Source organism: Ambystoma mexicanum, chromosome 4p (assembly GCF_040938575.1).
Source record: "Ambystoma mexicanum isolate Mex_15411 chromosome 4p, UKY_AmexF1_1, whole genome shotgun sequence".
Taxonomy (NCBI): domain Eukaryota; kingdom Metazoa; phylum Chordata; class Amphibia; order Caudata; family Ambystomatidae; genus Ambystoma; species Ambystoma mexicanum.
Genome location: NC_090927.1, coordinates 159,613,963 through 159,633,695, shown reverse-complemented (window position 1 = coordinate 159,633,695; position 19,733 = coordinate 159,613,963). Strand labels below are relative to the sequence as shown.

Here is a 19,733-nt window from a genome sequence, read left to right as displayed (position 1 = left end):
GCTCTCCAACACAGCGGTTCACGCTGCAGCAATTAAATGCCACAAATCTGTATAATTTATAAAAGAAGGATGGACTAACATCTCATATGCGTTTCACTGGACACCGCATTTCAGCACGCCATTGTTCAGGAAGTACCACAGTGACGGCATGATCGCCATAGCGCCAACATTAAGTAGAGCAGGCCGTTAAATCCACTAATATAGGATCTATTTGGACCATTTTGAGATAGCCCAGGATGTGAATCACTATTGATAATATGTTGACCAGTGTAATGTTTCATGGAAACGCTTTGATATGCAGCGCACAGTGTGCTATTCATTGCCACACGATGTTGTGGCAGTGACACCACAGCACAATGTCTTCCAGAATGATAATCCTAGAAGATGGCATCCAGTGTGCGGGCAGCATTAGATAAGCATCTTCCTTCAAATGCTGCATGCAGACTTCCTGCATTTTATTGCTTCAAAGAGAGGAATGGATGCTCGCTGCAAGAAGGGGTGGATAGCCTTACATGTAATTTTCCGTGAAGTTAAAATTTATTCTGCATCTTCTGATTGCATTACACCCATCTGATATGGGGATATATTGAGCTACAATGAGTAGCCTACTACTCACAAATCCCCATTTTAGGAGATCTTCAATGCTGCTACTCACTCCTCCTCATTACTCCTCATATGTCATTCTCACTGCTCAGCAATACTCCTCACATATCAGCCACACTCTTCCACCTCACTCAGCACACATTGTACATGTTAGGACATTAGCATTCATCACCTTTACACATAGCCCTTATTGCTCATTCCTCCCGGGAGCTCTCTTTCATCTTCCTCATTCATCCTCATATCTTAAGTTACAGCACAGTAAGGTGGTGGCTCAACCTCAGTCTCAATAAACTTTATTAGACCACTGCCACTAGAGTTTCAGTAAAATCCTTCATATTCAGTTGAGGAGTCAGGGTCCTCAGTAAGAACATGTCAGATGTCAGCAGGCACTTTTCGTTAAGGCAAATATGAAATGGGTAGATGAGCAACTGTGCCGGAAGATCATATCTTTTTTTAAGAAATAAAAGCCATGGCACGATTTATGTTTCACTTCCCAAGACACTTTATCAAGGTCAGTGCTAAATAGAGAAACTGTACTCAGCATACAGAGATTTAAAAACACTAAACATACTAAACACTGAAAAATAGTGACAAACCTTGAGATGGCTTCGTGGAGAAGGTATCTTGGCGGGCCGCTGAAGTCCAACTTTGTTTCTGTCCAAAGGGTTAGCTTGCAAAGAGAACTCTGGACATGATGGTAGAAGTTGCTCTATCTTATATATTGATCTCCCCCAGGGCAAAGTAATCTGGGTGATGCTGATAATCGAGTGGATTGGCGATGCTCATGGCCTCTGATGCATGAATTCTGTAGTTCTTCAGAATAGAATACGGGCAAGGATAATGCAGCTCTAACTTCATTCAGACACATAAATTAAGCCCGGCCTTACTAGACAAACATCTCATGATCAGTCCGTTACTTGGTTATTCTTCAAAAAACAGAGTGAAATCATCTGTAACTCACCAAACCCTCCTTGTGTCCACAAACTCTAGTGCATGATGAAAAAAGTAACAGTAAGATGATGGCAGTCTTTGCAGACAATACCACTGGCATTGACTTAAGCAATAAAGTTATGTTCATTTGGTGGTCTACGGGCGCATGTGGTCATTATAAAAAGACATTTATGCAGAGTGCTCTTGTCTTCCAATAGGAAGATGCATTAGAGGAGCTTCGTCAAGAGGTTCTTCATGTATTTCTGACCTGTAGTGCCGTACCTAATTATTTTAAGCAGTGGTAACACAAAGCTTCGGAGAATGGAGCAGAGTAGGAATTAGCTCAGGGCAGAGCTCATTCTCACCTATCCTTGTGCACTGGGTGCACAGTTCAGTATTTCATTGATAACATATCGGGTCACAATTCCACCTTCTGTCTCTCACAGGGATGGGCCTGTATATACACCCTACCTTTCCTGTTAAGACACCAGAACCCCAAGGCCTAACCATTTTTTAGTGGCTTGTGGTCATCACAGGGGCTCAACAAATTTTAACCAATACGGTTTTCTGAATGGGGATGTTTTTGTGATGTCCAAGCCAGTTTTTTCCTATCCATATTACGGCCTTGTCGAGCATGTGTTGGTTTATTGTTTATGGCTAGTAAATTTGTAGCCTTCATTATAAATAATAAGGTTACACATGTCTTCTACCTCGAATAATGACAAGAAAAAAACAAAAGAGCATTGCTGTCTTCTGCCAGCTGCCTTAGGTCCGACCTCTTGCTCCTCTGAACTTGATTTTTGTTCATCTTTTAGGTCACCCTTTTGAACGTATTGACCATAAACTTGTAGATACAGAAGACTGTATCCATTCTGGTAAGTACTTTATCCAGAAGTGCAGCAGTCTTGCCTTCCTACTGAGCCCTCTTTGCATTGAGTTCTTGTAGTGAAAGTAGTGTTTGGGATAAATCCTTACCTCTATTTAGTCTCTTAGTTTTACCTCAACTAGTCAATAACTCTTCCTGTATTTTTTAACTTTTCCAGCTCAACCCTTGTAAAGAAAGTATCTTCATTTAACTATTAGAAGCCTTTTCACTTCTGGAATGATTGAACTAAGCGCAACCGTTCTCTTCGGCCAACTTCGTTCTGGAAGACAGTAAACTCAATTGATTTGTATGAAAGCGCACCTGCATTAAACCTTTTTATCGAAATACTGATGAACACAAAGATCTCAATACCCCTTCTGGGATAGCACTTACAATAAGTTATCAGGGAATCGAAGACTACGTACGTTTAGCTAAAGCCACATGTGTATGTCTATAAACTTTTAAAATGGTCACCTGTTGTTGGGCTAAAAAATACAGAGAAAATGGCCACTGGGGTTGGATACAGAAACATTCTATAGAGATGGCTCGGGAAGTTTCTGCCTTACGGCAAAGTAGAAATATTGTGTTACTAATAAGATAAACTATACTGCTGACATACCCATTTCACAAACATACTAGAGTAAAATACAGATATTTTGAATTGAAATTCATAAGGACAGTGAAATCCAAAATCTTTGGGTAAGTAGGAATTCCATAATAAATGTATTTTTCTGTTGGCGTTTAATGAGAATTCGATCATTAGACCAATGTGTGGTTCAACAACAGGCCCAACAGAAAAAAAGCAATACATCTATTGGGAGACCTGTTATTTGTCTGGGTGACTTAAGCCTGTCACTTAGCAGGATGTCAACTTTCATGCAAACCATGGTTGAGTGTTCTGTGTTCACCCTTCCTCCCACCTTCCATTCTACTCTTGCACCCCCACCCGCACCCAATTATTCCTGATCAGAGATCAAAATTGATGACTTTTCCATGAAAGGCTCCAAAGTGCCTCCGAAGGGCAAGGAGAAAGGCAAGCCCCCAAAGGAGGACAAGAAAAAGAAGCAACAGGCGGCTGAGCTGTTGGATAAGAAGAACAAGCAAAAAATTGACGAATTAAAGGTACATTCATTATCATTTTATTCTTTGCTTTAAGCAGCATATGTACTAGTATGATGAAAAATATAAAATGAAGATGATGTTGCTTAGACAATCTGAAACTAACATGCAATCAAACGTTCAGTGTGTATCCTGTCCTTTCTCTTATGGCACAATAAAAGAAAATGGTACATGCACCCAATTAACTAATGTGCTTTGTTTTCACTCACCCATCTATTTTAATCTTTGTGTATGTGACTTTAATGTCTGTTATTAAATTGCGCTATAGTGCCTCTGCCTAAGCCTTATTAGCACGTAGAGTTCATTATTGTTTGTTTGTTTGTTTATTAATTTGATAATGCGCACCAAGCCCTTGGGCAGCTGGGCGAAGCAGTACATGAATTCTCGAAGCTTAGTTACAATGCCTGTTACAATTTGGTACATACATGTAGTTACAATGTGAAATACATAAGATAGTACATAATGCAGTAGAGTCATTTGATATAATGTGGATACAGTGAGTGAGTGAGGTGGAATAGATATTAGCTATTTCTGGAGCATGGAGGGGGTGTATCAGATAGAGGTCAGGCTAGCAGGAAGTAGGTTAGTAAGAGCTTATGATTACAGCTATGAGGAGGATGGTAGGTGAGTCACCGTAGGGCTGTCAGGTACTTTGAAAAGGTTGTCAAAGTGAAGAGGATTAGAGGTCATTAGAGCAAAGCCATTTGAGAGCATTAGTTCTGAATCTAGTGTATGCTAAGGGGCGTCTGAGGTCAATAGGGAGAGTATTCCATGTTTGAGCAGCTTTAACTGGGAAGCTAGTTCCTCCCGCCGTGGTGAGTTTAAATATAGGGATGTTAAGCAGGAAGGTATTGGCAGATCTCAGAGGTCGGGCTGTGAATTTCCTGGTGATTATTTTCGATTGGTAGGGGGTTCCTAGAGTGTTGAGACATTTAGAGGTGAGAGATATGGTTTTGAGGAGGATTCTATCCTTTATTTTTAGCCAGTGGGCCTCTTTCCTGAATTTAGAGATGTGCTCTCTATGAGGGATGTTCAGAGCTGCTCTTAGAGCGTTGTTCTGTAGTCTTTGGAGTTTGTTGGTGACATACTTGTTAGCTTCTGAGTACAGGGCGTTACAGTAGTCTATTCTAGACATGATAAGAGCATTGGCCAGGGTGATGCAGCTGGCATTGGATAGGAATGATCTGGCAGCTCGGATAAATTTACAGATGTAGGCGGTAGTGGAGGAAAGGGAGATAACTTGCTTTTTTAGGTTAAGAGCGGAGTCCAGGTAGAATCCTAGAGTTTTGACCTCAGGCATAACCTTAATGATATTGTTGTCAATGTTGAAAGATATATAGGTAGATATATAGTTAGTGGTTAGTTTTTTTAAGTTGGAGTCAGATCCGAGGAGTAGGATCTCAGTTTTGCCGTCATTCAGGCATAGACCATGGGTTGCTATCCATGCCTGAATGAGGATGTATATTTTATTCACCAAGGCCAGGTCTTCTTCATAGTTGCCCGAAAGGGGTATGAGGATCTGGGTGTCATCTGCATAATTAGTGTAGGTGACACCCAGTCTATCCAACTTGTCAAATAGTGGCTTGGTGAATATGTTGTACATGGTGGGTGATACACAGGATCCCTGTGGGACTCCACATGTTATTTGGATAGGATCAGCACAAGAGGAGGTAGAGAAGACTCTCATAGTTCGGTTAGCTAAAAAGGATTGAACCCAGGCTATGGCTTCTCCTGTGAAGTTGGCAGCGAGTCTTAGGTGGCTACATAGAACTGCATGGTCCACCAAGTAAAAAGCTGCTGACAAGTCCAGCAGTAGTAACAGGGGGGTTTTGCCATTGTCTTTTAGCTCCTCAATTTTAATCTTAAGGTCTAGCAGGGCTGGTTCGGTGCCATGGAGAGTGCGGAATCCTGATTGTCGTGAGCCTAGCAAGTGATTCGTTTCTCATCTTAGCCAATAAGAATGTTCAGAGGAGGGTCAATAACTACTGGTATTGACTGCATTCTGAAAATCCTGTCTTCAAAAGTTATCACGGGCAAACATCAATGCAATTTACATGCACGTTTCTTGCTCAACAAGACACTCTCTCTCTGGAAGTCCCACGTTGAAATTAATCTCTGTCACAGCTACGGGACGTGAATGCTGCTGATCATAGTTGCTCTCAGTCCTATTTATCTCCTCTCTGGCAACTTGCATCTTCCCCGCCTGCTACAAAACAGCCACAACAATACGTCTTCTCAGGAAAACCAGTGTTTGCCATGAATACCCCTAATTCTACAGACCTGTCTCTCCTACCCCACCACATAATCCTCTAGAGTGTTGCCTTCAACCGTAGAGTCGCATTTCTCTAGATACATTCACTCATTGGCCCTGTCTCATCTGGTAACTGGCTCAAACACTGTACTGCGACTACTCGCACTTATATCTCCAACAGTTTAACCTCCCCGAACCACTCCCATCTCTCCTCTATCCTCATTATTCGAGACCATTCATAACCTTTCACACAATGGACCATCCCTCTCTTCTTCAAACTCTTTCCCACCTTGGCTTTAAGCACACCACAATTGACTGGCTATCTTTTTATCCCTCCAACAGCACCTCCATCTTAGAGAACTCATTCCCCTCGTTCCCCAGACCACTCGTCATGAGTGTACCCCAAGTGCCAGACCTGGGCCCATTCCTCTTCATCCTTTGCACCTCCTCTCTTGGTAACCTAATTTCCTCTGTTGGCTTTGACTATCACCACATTGCTGATTGTACTCAGCTATTCTTCCCCTTTCCCTTCCTCACTCATGCGAACTGCAAACGCGTAACCAATTGCCTAAATTCCATCCACCCACCTACCACTGGATGGCTCTACACTGCCTCGTGCTCATTCTTTCTCCCGGCTTAAAAAACCAACCCTGCTGCCCCTTCCATTGTCTCTTTCCCCCTGATCTCCACAACCTTGTAGTTATCTTTGACAGATACCTAAACCTGTTCCAGTTCATCATGGCCCTTGCTGCCAGATTCAACCTCCTAAACATTTGACCAATGCACCAGTACCTCAAACACAATTCTGCTAAAATCCACTCTTCTACTCTCAAGCAAACTGGACTACTGCGTAAGTCTACTCCTTGGTCGCACCTCTGCCCATTGCCCACCCGAACAAAGCTCTCAAGTTTGTGACGTGCACTCTTTTCAACCTACCCAGGTCCTCCACTACCCCTACTCACAGTTACCACACCAGACGTCTCCCTGCGAAAATTCTCTCTCTTTACATTCCTGCTACTCGTCTTTATATACATCCATGGCCTTGCCACCCACTACCTTGCTGACTGCATCACACTGTACTTGCCTCCGGCTGTTATGCAGTCTATTTGATTCACCCCATCTAGTGCATCTATTTGCAGTGTCAGAGGCAGACACTGGACCATCTACCCAGAGTTGCTTACAGTGTAAATAGCAAGCAGATTAATAGTGTTGTATTTAAAACACACACAACATTCTAAGTAAAGACAAGATTTTGTACTGCACATCAAAAAATTATTTCTTCTGTACCTCATCTGAGTTTACTATCCACACAGTTATTTCTGTGCATTCTTTTAGATCTAGAGAACTTAGGTCATAGTGTTTAAGTAACAGGTCTGCTTTTTCCTTATCTAAGAACATAATTAATGTCTAATTTCGGTAGATATGCATGCATTTGTTTGTGGATGAATTCAACAGATGAAGCAGTAAAATATCAAACAGCATTTTGTATGAATAATATATAAACCTGGCAATTTCACTTGAATGAATACAGATTTATTTCTAGTATTATATAGATTATTTGTATATGCATTCATGTTAATGGTGTTGAGTTTCAAACATGAGTGAATATATAAATTACCTATATGTTTAATACAATATCAAAAAACCCATAGAGTGTAGTTTTTATTGATCCAAATGAAAGCAGCAGGTTTACTTTAAACTCAAACAAATGTTGTTTCATATTTCTTGCGGAGTTACAGTGAGGGATTGATCTCCCTGCTACATGCTCTTGATACATCCTCCACTTTTCCCCCAAATGTTGAATTTGTCAGTGACGTAAAAAACTGGCAATAATTCTGTTACTGCAAAAAAGTGCCCGTACCGTTGAGATTTAAAATGGTGCCCAGCTCTGATGTAGACTCATTTTACTCCACCTCCACACAACTATGCCCATTAGCTAGGAACACAATTGACTTTACTCTGCCCAGTCTAGCCCACCAATTCCAAGGTAACTCCAATCATGATTCCCCAGGAGTGCCAATGAGAAGAGGGACCAACCAAGGACTTAGCCTGAGCCAGTTCAAAAGGAGTCAGCACTCACAGAAAATAGTCACAGACTGGAGAGTCGCTAACCAAAGAGAGTCGTGGAGAGTCAGGAGCTGGAGAGACCAAGGCGCTTGTATAAAGTGAGGATGGAACTTTGGAGGAGGTTGGAGGAGGTAGCAGGAGGAGGTGGTACTGGAGTCAAGCTATCAAATAAAGGTGGCCAATTATGGGAGAGATGATAAGAAGCGGTTCACGAAGGTCGAAGGGAAGACAAGAGTTCACAGTGATACAAGAGAAGTTAGGAGACAGCTTGCTTGTTGGAGCACAAAGTTTTGAGGAGGAAAGAACAGAAGAGGAAAGGTTGAGGAGGAATCAATGGAAGAGGAAATTGTTATCGAGGGCATTTTGAAGAAGAGTGGTGGTCTGATGGTGAATAGTGGAGGAGGGTGAAAGGAACCAGAGATGGGTAAAAAAGTAGTGGTGTACTGCTCTTTGGTTTCGAGTGAATATTCAGCCGAAGTTCTGCTGAAATCCAGTTAATCGTTTTTGCCCAAATACTTCCCGCAATACTCATTCAAAGCTGCAATCCACTTTCCATGATTAGGTATCTTCTCTCTGTTTGAGAGATGATAGCCAATCACATAGAGTGGAACTGCTGGGGGAAGGCTGCAGCAGGCAATAAACTACTTGGTTATTGACTGCTCCTTCCTTCCCCCAGCAGTATTATGCTGACAGTGTTATGCTCATGGAGCGTCTTCAAAGGAAATCCTTGCAGACTCTCTGTGAGAAAAATACATTCTGCACACCAGTGAAGGCCGCATTTATGTAACTTTACCATCACTGGTTTGCCGAATATACTTCCATAACAGGCCTCCAGCAGTATATTACATTTGAATATACTGCTGGAGGCAATATTCCTCCAGCAGTATGTAATATATGATACATAATAAATTATTATAGTATATTCCTATGGATACATGAACATTTTCTGATTGGTTTGATTATTAAACCAAGCAGAAAATATTCATGTACCCATAGGAAAAAGTTGTGCTATTTCTACAACGTGCCTTCAGCAGTATATTAAACTTTTAATGTTCTACTGGATGCAACATGATTCTAGCAGTACATTATATAGTGCTGGAAGCACGTTATGAAAATACGTTCTTCACATTAGTGAAAGTGATGCAATGTAGACTATGTGGCTCTCTATTGGACTTCAGCCGAATACTTGGGCCAACTATTTAGTATTTGGCCAAATAGTATATTCATTATTCGTTACACCTGTAATAATACGTTTATCAGTGAAAGGAGAAGAACAAAACCAAGGAGGTGAAGTGAGGCACTGTAGGAGATTATTGAAGTATAAGCTAGGTAAAGAGTTTCCTATTGATGAAAGCAGGCGGAAATAGGACAAAGAACCACAGGATGGAGATAGGAGTTGCTGGAGAACTTGTTAAGAGAGCTAAAGGAGTGTAGAGCCAGAGTATGATCAGGAAGACAGGAAGATGAATTGAGGGACCAGAAAGTGGAAGAGTTGGGAGTTATCAGGAGAGATGATGAGTGTGTCAAATGATATAGACAGGAAGTGCAAAGAAAGCAGGAGTGTGTTACGACAAAACAGAGGTGGTGAAGGATGAGGAAGGGGACAATCTGGAAGTTGAGATCAGTGAAGGTGTTGGGAGGAGTAAGTGTGAGAATTTGACAAAAAGACATTTAAAGAAAGTAAGGAGATTGAGCGTCAAAGTTGTGAGGTTGACTGTAACAACAATAACGAGGACAGCTTGTTCAAATCCTACCTTGCTAATCCTCACCGGTTTGTAAAAAGGGATTCCTCTGGATCACCAACTCAACCCATCACATGTGGAGTCCTACAAGGATCAATCCACTCCCCCATCATCTTTAATCTTTACATGGAATCCCTTGGAAACCTCATTGCTCCACACAACAGCCACATCCCAATACGCAGATGACACACAGCTGTACCTCAAGATATCCTCCATCAAAGGCATCCACTGTGTCAAGGCCTGCCTCGCATTGATCCAGCCGTGGATAACCAGTGATTACTTGAAGCTCAACCCTCCAAAACTGAATTCCTACTGCTGACCAACAACACGGAATGCGCTGACATCCATAACCTGGCTCTCTGCTAGGAACCTCAACGGCTTCATGCCCCAGCTGGCCACCTGTGCCAAGTCCCTTGGGTTCAACATCTTCAGACACCTCTCCTTCAAACAGCACATAGCAAGGAAGACACAAATAGCTTGGTACCAACTGTCTCTTCTGCAGAAAACCAAGCCATTCATCCCAGAAAACAACATCAGACCTGCTATCCAAGCCTTGGTCCTATCACACCTGGATGGTGGCAATCCTCTACCAGAAGGCCTTCTGGTAACTACCCTGATACCTCTTACATGTGTAATGCATGATGCAACATGACTCATCAAAGGCCTTTGCAATTCGACCACATCACCCAGACCCTCATCGAACTGCACTGGCTCATGCTACAAGCCCATATCATCTTCAAATCATTATGCCTCATTTACAAGGCTGACACCCTGTCCCCAAGCTATGTCACTAAATAACTCAGCATATCCAGAGGCCTACAATCCACCAAAGGTAAGGACATGTGTAGACTTGAACTTCGCCGGTGCAGGAAGGACATAACCAGAATACAGGCCTTCTCTGTCTAAACCCAAAGACTCTGGAACTACCTCCTTGTCAACATTAGACCTAAACTCTTGCTTCTACAGTTCAGGAAGGTTCTCAAGAAGATTCTATTCAAGGAATGGCTCCTCCTTAAGACCTAGGATCACCCGATCACCCACTCTTCACTCCCCACCTTACCCTATACTTGGTGTTCTGTTCCCTTCTGTTTTCTCCCGTTTGCTTGTAAATCCCTTGCTGCCACATTGCCCTCCCTCTCCTTTGTTGTAAGCTCCACACTCCCATGTTCCCCCTGCTTCCGTCACCATGTTCTTCCCACATGATTGAAAAGTGTTCCATTGCTTACAGAAACTAGATCTGCGCTCACTAATTACCGTACACAAATTAAATAAGTTCTTATATTGCGCTTCATGCCAGACCCCAGCCTCTAAGCTCAGTACAGGGACTGGGTACTGAACCTATGCTGCTCAGTGTAGTCTTGTTTACAAAACCAGAGTGTTGCCCCGGGCTATACATACAGGTCCAATAACAATAAACAACAGCTTGAAGAACAAGGAACTTAGTGTAGACAATGAAGTGAGGGCCAAGTCCATGATATGATATTATATAAGTCATTTATAACGCACCTGTACACAAGTGTTTCTAGGCGGCCAAGAAAAGGGAGGGAAGACAAAGGAGGACGAACCAACAATCTTACTAGGCCTCGTGTCATTCAGATTGTGCAAGTGCAGGGGGGGAGGTCATGAGGAGTAAAGATGAACAAGTATGTTGAGAGACATTGAGGAGAGAGAGAGAGTGCTGTCTGGTGGCCATAAAATCGAGAAGCCACAATCTGGAAGTGAGAGATAGAGTAGGTGGCCACCCTTTTGATCTGTCAAGCTAATCTGGCCCGCATACTGGGCTACCATTGACTCTGTCTTAGGCCCTCATTTCTTTGCCTGACTTCCATGGACCAAAAGCAGGAGAAACCAGTGACGAGATGCAAAGGCACCCTTATTACCAGAAAGGAAAGCATCTCCCAAGGACATGAAAGACCATGTCAGGGGAAAGCAAGAAGGAGAATCAGGAGACATTCCCTTGAGACAGCCATTGGGTCGGGCCTCATAGGGAGCCTGGAGCAAGACAGCAGTTAAGGCTTTGTAAAAACACAGATATCCAGAACATTTGCTACAAAGACTCTAAAGGGAAGAAACTCAAGACTGAGGAAAAGCCATCCCTAACTTTCAGTTACCCCTTAACTTTTAGTTATCCCGGTGGCTTTAGTTGAATCTGGACTTCTAGTAAATTGTGATCATTTAGGAAATCTGGACTTTTTAGTTGTACTTCACTCCTATCCCATGTGTTATTTTGATGCACGCTGTATTGAGTATGGCTTTCACGCCCTAGTGGGGGAGACGAAATGGTAGGCCCGAGGGCTGGGCTGTGCGCCGCGGAGTGAAAGCCATTCGCACCCTCTGATTCATCCGGTGCAAATGGCTTTTTTTTCCTCTGGAGATTGGCTACCATAAGTGACGCCAATATCCAAAGGGGAAGAAAAATGAATCCAAGATGTATGTCGCCATAGGGAAACAGGACTAAGTCCCTTTTCCATTTCTATGATGGCAGCCGGACCGGGCGGTGCAGCTCCTGCATGTAAGTAGGGAGGGTGGGGGTGGAGAAGGACTGGGATTGTTTTGGTGGAGTCGGAAGGTGCCTTGCCTACACAGATTACAAAAAAAGATGGCGCCTCCCGTTGTAGGACCTCAGGTGGCTGGACCAGCGGGCGGGGAATGTGTATTCTTGACTGCTGTTCCAGCCGCCTGATTGGCTGAGCACCCTTCCCTGGGTGCAAATCGTTCTTCACACCTACTGAAACTGATTCCATTTGCCATGTTTGGTCAATTGGTCCATGTCAATGTGGTGAAGCAGCTAATGATCCTGAGAAATTACATTTCTCTTCTTTTAGCCAAAACACTGCACTGAACTTACTCGCCCGACTAATTTACTGTAATGAGCTTTATGTCAGAGTACCCAAGAAAAATATCAGGAATCCTCAAAGAAGTCTCAATCAGGAAGCAAGACAGAAGCTGAAGAAATCAAGTGACATCATCAAAAAAGCTTCACTGGCTCCGTACGGAGCAAAGTATTTGTTTTTTAAATCATGTGCACTGTCTACTCAGTTGCATCGTGGAACACCAAACGTTTATTTTTTCCATACACTGATTCTTTCGCCCCTTCTAGGTGTATAACAAGGAGTTGGAGTCTGAGTTTGACAACTTTGAGGATTGGCTTCACGCCTTCAACCTCTGCCGAGGGAAGATCGGCGATGACGATGAAAATGTAGCCGAGGAGGATCGGATTGTGGGAAGGTTTAAAGTGAGTCTCCCAAAGAGGATCAGGCATGCCATGCTGCCATATTAGTATGAAGTGGCCCAGTTCGTAGCAGTATTTGCAATTGTGCGTTGTGATCATAGCGCCAGAGCAAACACATACACTAACATTGCCACCCAATGTTTTTGCATGTTTGTGTGTTTTCTGTCCCGACACCAATCTTGCTTTTTGGATGAAGATCTAATATAAAATGAATGGCAAACTCACTGGTTGGGACTGGGTTGGAAATGTCTGCACTGAAGAGCTCTCCTGATCTAATAAAGAGGGTGAAAAACTCCCACCACAGACAGATGCTCCAGCCCTTCAATGCAACTACATTTCCATTTTTAAATACTCAATTCTGCAGCAATTGTTACTGACATTTAATTTAATTGATCCAAAATAAACATAGACATGGACTTTCTTCTCATTGTTGCACAATTTTACAGGAGGTAGCACAAGTCATCAAAATGTGGCATAAATATATGTATATATATATAATGCAACAGTTAAAGCTCTCCTGTCATTACCATATGGCCCTCTGGCCTTCAACTGATGTACATGGTTTCAATTGGATACCATACACAATATATTTTAACGTTATTAGGAAACTGATTCAAATTATACATTGCAATTTAAATATTTATCAGTGCTTGATTAGGAACCAGAAGGTAGAACAGGATTCTCAGTAGCACCGAAGGCAAACATGAAGAGGAGCCGGGAGGAGAGGACAAGGTGAAGGATCTGGATAGACATATGTGGAACCATGACAACAGAAAATGAAAAAGGGTTCTCGCAGAGCGAAGAGAACACCTGATTCCTGTCTCCCTGGCAAATGCTGTACATGTAGTGTTAGTACTAGGTTCCTGGTGGGAATAATTTACTGAACAGCAGAGATTTTAACCATTTGGTGAACGACTGATGGTTAGTTTGAAAGTTTTGTTGGAATGGCAAGGCATTTTATAGAGTGTGTCCTGTAGCAGCAAGGCCGCTCCTGCCATGTTATCCCTTCACATGCGAAGCATTCCTAGCTTGTTGGCTGTACTGCATTTTATGGTTATGGATAGTCTTTATTTGGTGAGGGATCTTGAGGTGTATGAGGGCCCTATGTCCCTGATGGCCTTCCTAGTGATGCACTGGACTAAGAGACCAACGCGAGATTGGATTGGCAGCCCGTGGACAGGGTTTAATGCCCCAGAAATTAAGTCACATATGTTCATTTGAAAATAAGGTCATCTGTTCTCTTTTGTATTGGCTCTAGGTTGAAGATCCTCTCTCATGAGGAGGCTATTGCAATAGTCCAATTTCAAAGAGATCAGGGTATTGCTCAGGTGCACTTTGTGACACATTTCATGACTAGGCATAGTCTTTCTGTGCAGATTCATTGTAAAGTGGCATCTGCTTATGACTGATGAGATCTGCTGCGATGACAGGCCGTGGCAGAAAATAATTTCAAATGTTTTTGCTTTCTTCACAGGAACAACGGCAGGGTTGAGGCAGTTGGGCCAGATGCTGGGTTGGTGGGACCGCACGGGGAATGTCCGTTTTGCCTGGGTTCAGGAGTAATTGGTTATTGACCATCCAGACTTGGATGGCTGACAGTACTTTGAATAGGTTGCTGGTATCATTTTGGCCCAGATGGAAGGTCATCTGGGTGCCTTTGGCATAGATATTGAATGTCATGTTGAAATGATCACACACGTCTGTGAGGGGTGAGCAGTAGGCATTGAACGAACATGCCAGAGGTTTGAACCTTGTGGAACTCCACTTTTGAGAAGGGTGGACTTGGAGGCAAATCTGCCCTATCTCACGCTCTCTCTGTGTTTATTAAGGAATTTTACATATGATACTTGAAAAATATTAATATTTTTTACCATGCGTCCTGGTTTAGACCACGGATTCCCATGAGTATTGCCAGCAGGATTAGCAGAAAAAACTATGCATAACCCACATCAGGCTCTCTCTCTCCTAGTCACTCTCTTACTGTTGCTACTCTCTACCGGCCCCCTGGTCAAATCACCTCTTTTCTCTCCGAGTGGGCAGACATCTCCTCCTCCCTCCTGGCATCTACCACTCAACTCCTCCTCCTTGATGACCTCAACATCCATCTGGATTCTCCCTGTTCCTCTTCTGTGCTCTTTCGTGACCTCTGCGATTCACTCTCCCTCTCTATCCTCCCCACCGGCGCTACTCACTCTGCTGGTCACACGCTTGATGTCTTGATCTCCTCTGACCTTCCCCGATCTACTCCCCTCACCACTTCTCTCTCCTGGTGTGATCACTGCCTCCTATCCTCTCATCTTTCCATCTCCTCTCCTCAAGCCCAAGATTGCCACCCACCTTCTCGGACATCCAGCCCATGAAGCGTGTGTCAGTTGAGGCTTTCGCTGCCACCTTCTCCCCCCTTCCCCGCCCCAGGCTGACTCACACCCTGACACAGCCGTGTCTCTGCTCTACTCCTCTATTTCTGCTTCCCTTGATGTTCTTGCGCCCTGTCATGAGGATACGTTTGAAGTCCAAAGCCAAGTGTAATTCCTGGTATGACTCTGACCTAGCTACACTTAAACATAAGTGTAGGGCGGCCGAGAGGAAATGGGGGGCTTTTTACTCATCCTCTGACAAACTGGCCTGCCGCCACCTCTAAAGGCAATACCGACTCTCTGTACGCACCAGGAAGCGAGTCCACATTCAAGCCCGTGTCCCTGCGGCATCTAACAACTCGGCCGAACTCTTTAAAATCTGCAAGGAGCTGGCCAACCCTGCTGCAGTCTCTACCCCTCCTCCCGCCTCCCAGACTCTTTGCAATGCCCTTGCCTCACACTTTATCTCTAAAACCCAGGACATCTTGTCCACCCTCTCCTCCTCTGGCCCTCCCCTCTCCTTCCCTACTTGCTGACCCACCTTCAGCTACCCCCCTCCCTCCTTCTCCTCCTCTCCTCTTTTCTCCCCTGATGAGGTCGCTAGACAAGTCCGATCTATGAAAGCCTCATCAAAACCGGTCAATCCTTGTTCCTCTAAAACCATTAAGGACCACATCAATACCCTCGCTCTGGCCCTTGCCGATTTCTGCAACCTCTCCTTTGCCTCTGGATCTTTCCCCTCCGCTCTGAAGCACACCCTTGTGCATCCTCTCCTCAAGAAACCCACAGCTGATCCTTTTTGTCTGGCTAACTATCGCCAAATTTCTATTACTCCCTTTTTGGGTAAGCTCCTGGAAAACCTTGTCTTCTCTCAGCTTAACCTTCATTCTGATTCTGTTGGTTCTCTCCATGACCACCAATCTGGATTCAGAGCTGCCAGAAGCATGGAAACTGCTCTCCTGAACATCCGTGAAGACCTGCTCTCCAACCTTGATTCTAACATTCCCTCTGTCCTCATCCTTCTTGATCTATTCTCTGCTTTCAACATGGTCAACAATACCACCCTGCTCAATCGTCTCAGTGACAACCTGGGTATCAGTGATCAGGCTCTGGCCTCGCTGACCTCTTTCCTCTCAGAACGACCCTCACAGGTACAACTTGGGTCCTTCCTATCTTCAACTCCCTCTCTAACTGTGGTGTTCCCCAGGTAGCCAACCTCTCCCCTTGGCTTTTCAACCAATACTTGGCAACTCTTGCCTACTGCATTTCCATTTTCTGCTCAAATTTCCAGTGCTATGCTGATGACACCCAACTCATTTTTAGGCTTCCTTCAGCCACCTCCTCTCCTTCCCTCATCTCTGACTGCCTAATCGCCATTCAAAATTGGTGTGCCGCCAATGATCTTTCCTCTCCTTCCCGCAGAAGCTCACTAAGAACCTAGGGGTCATCTTTGACTTCACACTTTCCTTCTCCGCACACATCTCTGACGTCTCTAAAAAGTCTAACTTCTTACTGCACCTCCTTAGAGGTACTCTGCCTTTCCTCTCCTTCCCGCAGAAGCTCACTGTCTCCCAAGCTCTGATTCTCTCTAGGCTGGACTACTGTAACAGCCTCTTTCTAAATCTACCTGCCTCCATTCTACGGCCTTTACAACTAATCCAGAACAGTACTGCAAGACTTGTCCTTGGCCTCAAGCCCTGGGATTGTATCTCTCCAGCTCTGAAATCCCTTCACGGGCTCCGAGGTGATTCAATTTAAAACCCTTTGCATTGTCCACAAGGCTTTGGGTCCAAATTACCTTCAACTATCCCTCCGTAAATACCTCCCCTCTCGAATCCTTCACTCCTCTACCTCCAACTCCATCCGGGTCAGTCGTTTTTCAAAGAAATGAGCTAGTGGTAGATCTCTGTCTTCGGCTGGGGCCTCCCTTTGGAACAGCCTCCCTGCCACCTTGAAACTTGAGGAGAACCATTTACAGTTCCGGAAGCACCTAGAGACCTTCCTCTTCACTTCTGCCTTTGCCCCTCTTCTCCCCTGCTGATTTCTCTCTCTCGGCACTGTGCACCTGGCCATCCTCTGTCCTTCGGGTCCAGGTACCTGCTCACCCTGACAACCTCCTGCACTGCCCCCGGGCCACCCATTGCACTGGGGCCTGTATCTATACCCATACAGTCCCCCGCCCACTCTTCTTCCGCACTTATCAGATACAACCTATCTTTCTAACCTAGCACTTTGCCACTCGCCGGCTGCACTACCACTATTTATACCCTTTATTTATTTTACTGATTATTATTTATTTTGTTCTCTCCTATGTTTCTGCACTTTCCAATTTTCTCCCGCTTCCATGCACTTTCCCCCTTTTCTCTTCCCTATGCACTTGAACATTCTCAATGTCGCTGGGTCTAGTACGATCAGTGTTTTTGGTCTCCCCTATTCCCCTCCCTTCTCCTGGTCGCACTCTGAAACACCTGTGTACGAGCGCAATATAAATAAAATATCATACCATATCATATATACATATAAAATAGGTCAGACGCAAGCCTTGTACTATGAACCAGTTCAATCCAATCGGCCTATGCACTACACTGGAGTGCATTCACTTAACCTTTCTTAACTTGAGTGTATAATAATATTTTGCTCTTGGATATCTACATTTTGATGCACGATTATCAATTTAATACTTTCGGCAAAAACACTCCTTCCAAAGTCTAGGCGACTTGAGGTTTTCAAGATGTATAATAATAATGAGCAACATTAAACCAGACTTCTACTGATTGCCAAGGAAAGCATTTCAAGCACAACTTTGCTTGGTGTCCTAAAAGAGCTTAAAAACATCACCTTTGTAAATGATAGCTTTCTGAAAGTTGACCAAAAACAAATGTAATTGAACGATGTGGAAACGGGGTTCAAAGGAAAGCCATCAGGGAAGGGCGGCAGGTAAAATGGCGAAGGGCAAAGGGGACGAACAACAATCTTGGAAAAACAAACCAGTTGAAAATATGTTATTGAGAAATAAAAATTCAGATGTGTATCCATAGCCATGGTTACACAATTAGTTCCATTTGCAACTTAAAAGGCAACCAGCACATTTGGCAGTCTTTTTATAATATTTTTAAAGAGTTTTTAAATCAATTTCACTAATGTGGATACAGTATTTTGCTTAGGTCACGTCAGACCTGTAGCATCAGAAAACATAGAGACGGAAACAGGTAAGTGGGGAATATCTATTTATTAAGGTGTTTACATAGTATAAGAAGCTCTCCCCTTCACGTCTTCTCAACTGCCTTCCTCGTTCCACGATCTCTCCTCTGACCCTTCCAGAATCCCTCAGCATACTACACATCCTCTCTTCTTCACAAAACCTCCTCTTCTCGTTACTTTCAGGTAACTCAGCCTCCGGCGTTCTCTTCTCCTCCTCAGTCTTCCCTGTGACCCTTCATCTGATTTGCATGGAAAGGACAAACCACCTTTCTCCACACCCAAATGTCTACTTTCAAACCTTTTTCTTTCAGGACCATCACACGCTCCATATTCCACAACTTATCCACCATTTCGATGCCTCTTCCCCTCACCAACTGCACCCTGATGGGCTTTGACCACCTGCACCCTTATCTCCTAAGTGCTTCAGGTAACTTAATCCTGAACGAATCCTCAACTAGGGGAACAACACTCTCCTTTACTCCAGACTTGTCATGCAACGCTTAGTTCCCTCTCCGTCATCTAAACCGCCTTCCTCGTTTCACGTTCTCTCCTCCCACCCTTCTAGAATCTATCATCATACTACAGGACCATAGACAGTCGTTCATACACATTCAGACCAACTCCGTGTTCACATGTTCTGGACAGATGGACGAATAAGTTGTGCAGTAGAAAACATTTCTTTTGGTGGCTGTTGTCACAACATTTGATTGACAGTGATTCTCAGCCAACCTACAATGAGGTCTATAGAAAATACTGTATGCATATCAGACAACTTGATTGAATAGACTCCTTAGAAATATTTCAGCTTGCTCTCCAGATGAGATGCTGTTTCTTGCTCATAAAACTACTACCAAATATCCTGGTTGCCTTTGAGTTACCAATAGAAAGAATGTGTGTGGTGAAAGTATTGCAGCCTTTCAGCATAGGAAAGAAATACACATTCAGGAACAGTTCCAAAGGCTTAATTCCAGATTTCAAGACTGCTTGCCACACCACACCACACCACAATAAATGCTACTTATCACTTTTGTTCAGTAGCCCTTTCCTTTTGTCAAGCATAGCTTTCTATAACAAATTGGCATAGCAGTTTGTGTTTACCCTTGCATGTGTCCTGACAGTATGATCGTATCACACAGTTTGCAGAGAATGACCCCTCCGTGCCCTTGATCGCTTGTTGTGGTCTGATGTAATCCTGAAAATGTTTCCACTCCAGGGTTCCATGTGTGTTTACAAAGTCCCACTACCTGATGACATCACCAGGGAAGCTGGATACGACCCTAACTTTGGGATGTTCCAAGGAATTCCAAGCAATGACCCAATGAACGTGCTGGTCAGGGTATATGTGGTGAGGGTAAGTAACCACGTT

The 19,733-nt window shown here is 43.8% G+C and overlaps 1 protein-coding gene across 8 annotated transcripts in view; it reads left to right on the top strand.

Moving 5' to 3' along the window:
• OTOF (otoferlin) overlaps positions 1-19,733 on the top strand; it is a 1,702,209-nt gene that overhangs the window by 1,523,508 nt on the left and 158,968 nt on the right. For 4 of the 8 annotated variants that reach the window (XM_069605607.1, XM_069605604.1, XM_069605602.1 and 1 more), the window contains exons 34-37: positions 2,349-2,408; positions 3,399-3,520; positions 12,678-12,812; positions 19,581-19,718. In XM_069605607.1, the coding sequence (XP_069461708.1) occupies positions 2,349-2,408; positions 3,399-3,520; positions 12,678-12,812; positions 19,581-19,718 (455 nt within the window). The remainder of the gene's footprint in view (positions 1-2,348; positions 2,409-3,398; positions 3,521-12,677; positions 12,813-19,580; positions 19,719-19,733) is intronic. The other 4 variants (XM_069605606.1, XM_069605609.1, XM_069605608.1 and 1 more) reach the window with 1 other exon arrangement.